This window comes from Cupressus sempervirens, chromosome 9 (genome assembly GCF_028749045.1).
Source record: "Cupressus sempervirens isolate cs-2001-9-10 chromosome 9, ASM2874904v1, whole genome shotgun sequence".
Taxonomy (NCBI): Eukaryota; Viridiplantae; Streptophyta; class Pinopsida; order Cupressales; family Cupressaceae; genus Cupressus; species Cupressus sempervirens.
Genome location: NC_143126.1, coordinates 497704142 through 497707628, shown reverse-complemented (window position 1 = coordinate 497707628; position 3487 = coordinate 497704142). Strand labels below are relative to the sequence as shown.

The 3487-nt window shown below is 30.5% G+C and overlaps 1 protein-coding gene across 1 annotated transcript; it reads left to right on the top strand.

Annotated features, from left to right (window-relative positions):
- Window positions 1-569: 569 nt before the first annotated feature.
- On the top strand, window positions 570-3074 carry LOC149539506 (autophagy-related protein 18d-like). Its single transcript, XM_089802584.1, has 4 exons — window positions 570-1316; window positions 1498-1756; window positions 1915-1981; window positions 2975-3074. Exons 1-4 carry the CDS (start codon window positions 570-572, stop codon window positions 3072-3074), a joined length of 1173 nt encoding a protein of 390 aa, XP_089658710.1.
- Window positions 3075-3487: the final 413 nt, after the last annotated feature.

Sequence of the window (3487 nt, the reverse complement as noted above, 5' to 3'; positions counted from 1 at the left end):
GACCAAGAGTCACAACTGAACCAGGTGTCCACAATGAGAAATCATTGCTTCAACCAACTAAACTAAACCCTTTCGACAACAGCCTTTCTATTTTTGTAAATACTTCTTTTAATTAATTCAAGTATGAATCTACTCACTTTTTTCTATATATATATATATATTTATATTAAAGCTCTACATCAACTATAAATAAAATAAAAGATCCCACGCCATTGGGAGCAGCCGATTAATATTTATACCAACGTCAGTGAAAACATAGTTTTTTAAAACAATTATGACAAATTGGTACTAATATATATGTAAAACTGTACAAGCTTATTAATCATTTCAATGCAAGAACGTCTAATTCAATGTTTAAAAATTGGTAATCTTAGTTTTATTTTTTTTTATTTTTAAGTTTCAAGTCTGAAATAGTGCAACGGTTCCATACGATGGCTTCAAAGTATTTAGCTGCTAGAGAATTGATTTGCTTCTTGTGAAGTAATTCCATACATTTTAATTTATGGTACTCCTGAATGCTCAAGTATCAATTACAAACTGCATCATCAAAACAAGTGACAAATAAATTCATGAATGTTGATGAAATTGATGAAAATAACTTACCAATTGATGCTACACTAAATCCCACAATGCCTTCTGATGGTAATTTAAATGGAGAGAAACATTTAGAAAATGCAGAAACCATCTTATTCACCGTAGCTTTCAACCAGAATTATACCAGTTTTGCTTGTGGAACAGATAAAGGAATCAAGGTCTACAATTGTGACCCTTTTGAAGAGGTCTTCAATGGGTACTTTGGCCATGGAGGGATCAGCATAGTGGAGATGCATTATGAAACCAGAATCTTAGTTTTTGTTGGAAATGAAGAAAACATCCAATGCCCACCTAATAAAGTCACTATATGGGACTATGAGTTGCACAAATGTGTTTTTGAACTCACTACTGATTCCAAAGTTAAAGCAGTGAAAATATCAAGTGATCATATGGTGGTGGTTTTAGAGGAGGAAACTTGTGTATACAGTTGTCTAGAACTTGAAGCAAAGCTTCTCTATAGAATAAAGACTCTGCCTAATACAAAAGGCCTTTGTGCTCTTTCTGCTATGCCATCAAATCCTGTTTTGGTTTGCCCTGGTTTACTCAAAGGGCAGGTTTGTATTGAACACTTTCTACCTAGAAATACAAGATTTGTATCTGCACAGAACTCCCACATTTCTTGTATTGCTCTATCAAAGTATGGAGCTATTCTTGCAACAGCCAGCACAAAAGGAACTTTGCTTCGGATCTTCAACACTTCAGATGGGGCCTGTTTGCAGGAGGTATGGGACATAAATATTCTCTATGAGTAGATAAAAGTACTTCGCAAATTAAAGTTTAAAATTTAATTCTATTTCATCTTTTGATACAACGACAACCCTAATTTGTAATATATATATATTTCTATGTTACACTCGCTACAAACTACAAATAATGTTAATCTTGTATTGCATTTGTTGGCAGGTTCGTAGAGGGTCTAAAAGAGCTGAGATATACAGCATTGCTGTATCAGAGATTGCTCAGTTACTTGCAATGTGTAGTGACAAGGGAACTGTTCATATAGTGTGTCTCAATGAAAAAGTGGGAAAACAAGAGCGGGTAGCAAAGAGAGAATCAAACAATCTAATAGGAAATTCTTGGAGGCCATCCAATGTTTCTTCTGCTGAAACTGGTCTTGTTCTTCACAGAGTTCATAGTAGCTTCTCATTTTTATTAAGGAAAGGTAAGATGCAAACCTTAGAAATTTTCTTTATCTTTCTTACACGGGTTGTAAGGATATTTATATAAAGTTATAAAATGTTTTGTTAAATAGCAACTTTCAACCTTAATTTCATTCAATACATCTATCTACTAAACAATTTAATTTGTTAAATTATGCAGGAGTTGTTCCGAAGTATTTTAACTCAGATAGGTCGTTTGCTCAATTTCATTTCTCTCCAAATGTGAGGTCTCTTGTTGAATTCGGCAACACTATCATGATTATTTGCTATTATTTCTTTCTGTCTTAATAAATTTTTACCCCTCTTTTTGCAATGTATGATTATTTGCTATGATGGAAGGTAAGATTATCAATTAATTTTATTTGTTTATCTTCTTTCATTAAATTAAGATTCAATTTTGTGAAAGGGTCACATAGTGACCAGTATTTGCCGTTGTAGTTTTATAGTACAAAATTATTAGTAATGAAACATATGTTTTTATTTTAGTTTTATAAGGTAATAGTTAAAAATTATTTAAAGTTGATTATTTAGTTTTTTTTGATGAATAGTCTTTTTCTACTATTCATAAAAAAGGGCTGGAATAAAGATCACCCCGCTAGAGTTCACACAGCCCAAATCGGAATAAAAAACTATTCATCAAAAAAAACATATAAAGCAAACCTCAGGCGATTAAAGCAGTGGCTGTTGAGGGAGGTGGCTCATCACGATGAAAACCCCAATCATCTTTGAGTTTTGGGGTGGGCTGGGAAGAGTCCAGCTGTCATGTTTGATAAATTATTGTTTATAATTAAATTATTATGAAAAAAATTGATTAATTAATTATTATAATTTTAAAATGTAAATTTTATTGTAATTACTTTTTATGTAATTGCTTTTTATCAAATTATTATAACAAGATTAATTGATCATTTACTTAATTTTAAAATAAAGATTTTATTTAAAGTGTGATATTTTATACAAATTGTAGTAACTAGAATAATATATGTTTAAAAAATATATTTACTGTTAATATAATTAAATTTTCATAATCTATAAGATTAAAATTATTTCATTTGTTTATAACGAACCAAGAAAAAAATAATATGAAGAGCCAATAGTTATTTGTAATTGGTAAAAACCAATTAGAAATTAGACAAACTGAATAACATTGCCTACAAATACAATGATAGTCACCAGTCTATGATATTGAGTTACACATTGGACTTTTATTCTTGCTGCAGCTTTTACAAATGTACATTTGATCCTATCCACGGAGGAGAAATGGTGCGAAAATTGTATGAAAGATTTGTTGAGCCAGATGGACTTTTAATTGAAGTCTAAAAGCAAAACAAGTGACAATAAAATAGAGCAAAAATCTCAGCAGTTAATATCAATCAGTATTAAAAAAAATTAAAATGTTGCTCACCATCACGGCCATGCAAGCTCTGTACGACTCTAATTCAAATAACAATGAGTTGAATTTTCGTTGTCACACTGATATTCATGATAATAACTTTCTCTGTAGATATGCATAAATAAATTTTATTGTACAGTTATTTTAATTATGTATTTCATTTTGATATTGTATAAGATTTTGTGATCTCTTTAATATTTATATTTTTTTTTTATTAGCTATAGAGAGATCAAAAAAAGGAATACACAAATCACCGAGGATCAAAAAAGAGGCATAGCCTCACTTTGAATCCAAAGTAGCAACAAAACAATTAGGACAGATCAAATACAACAAGATCCGA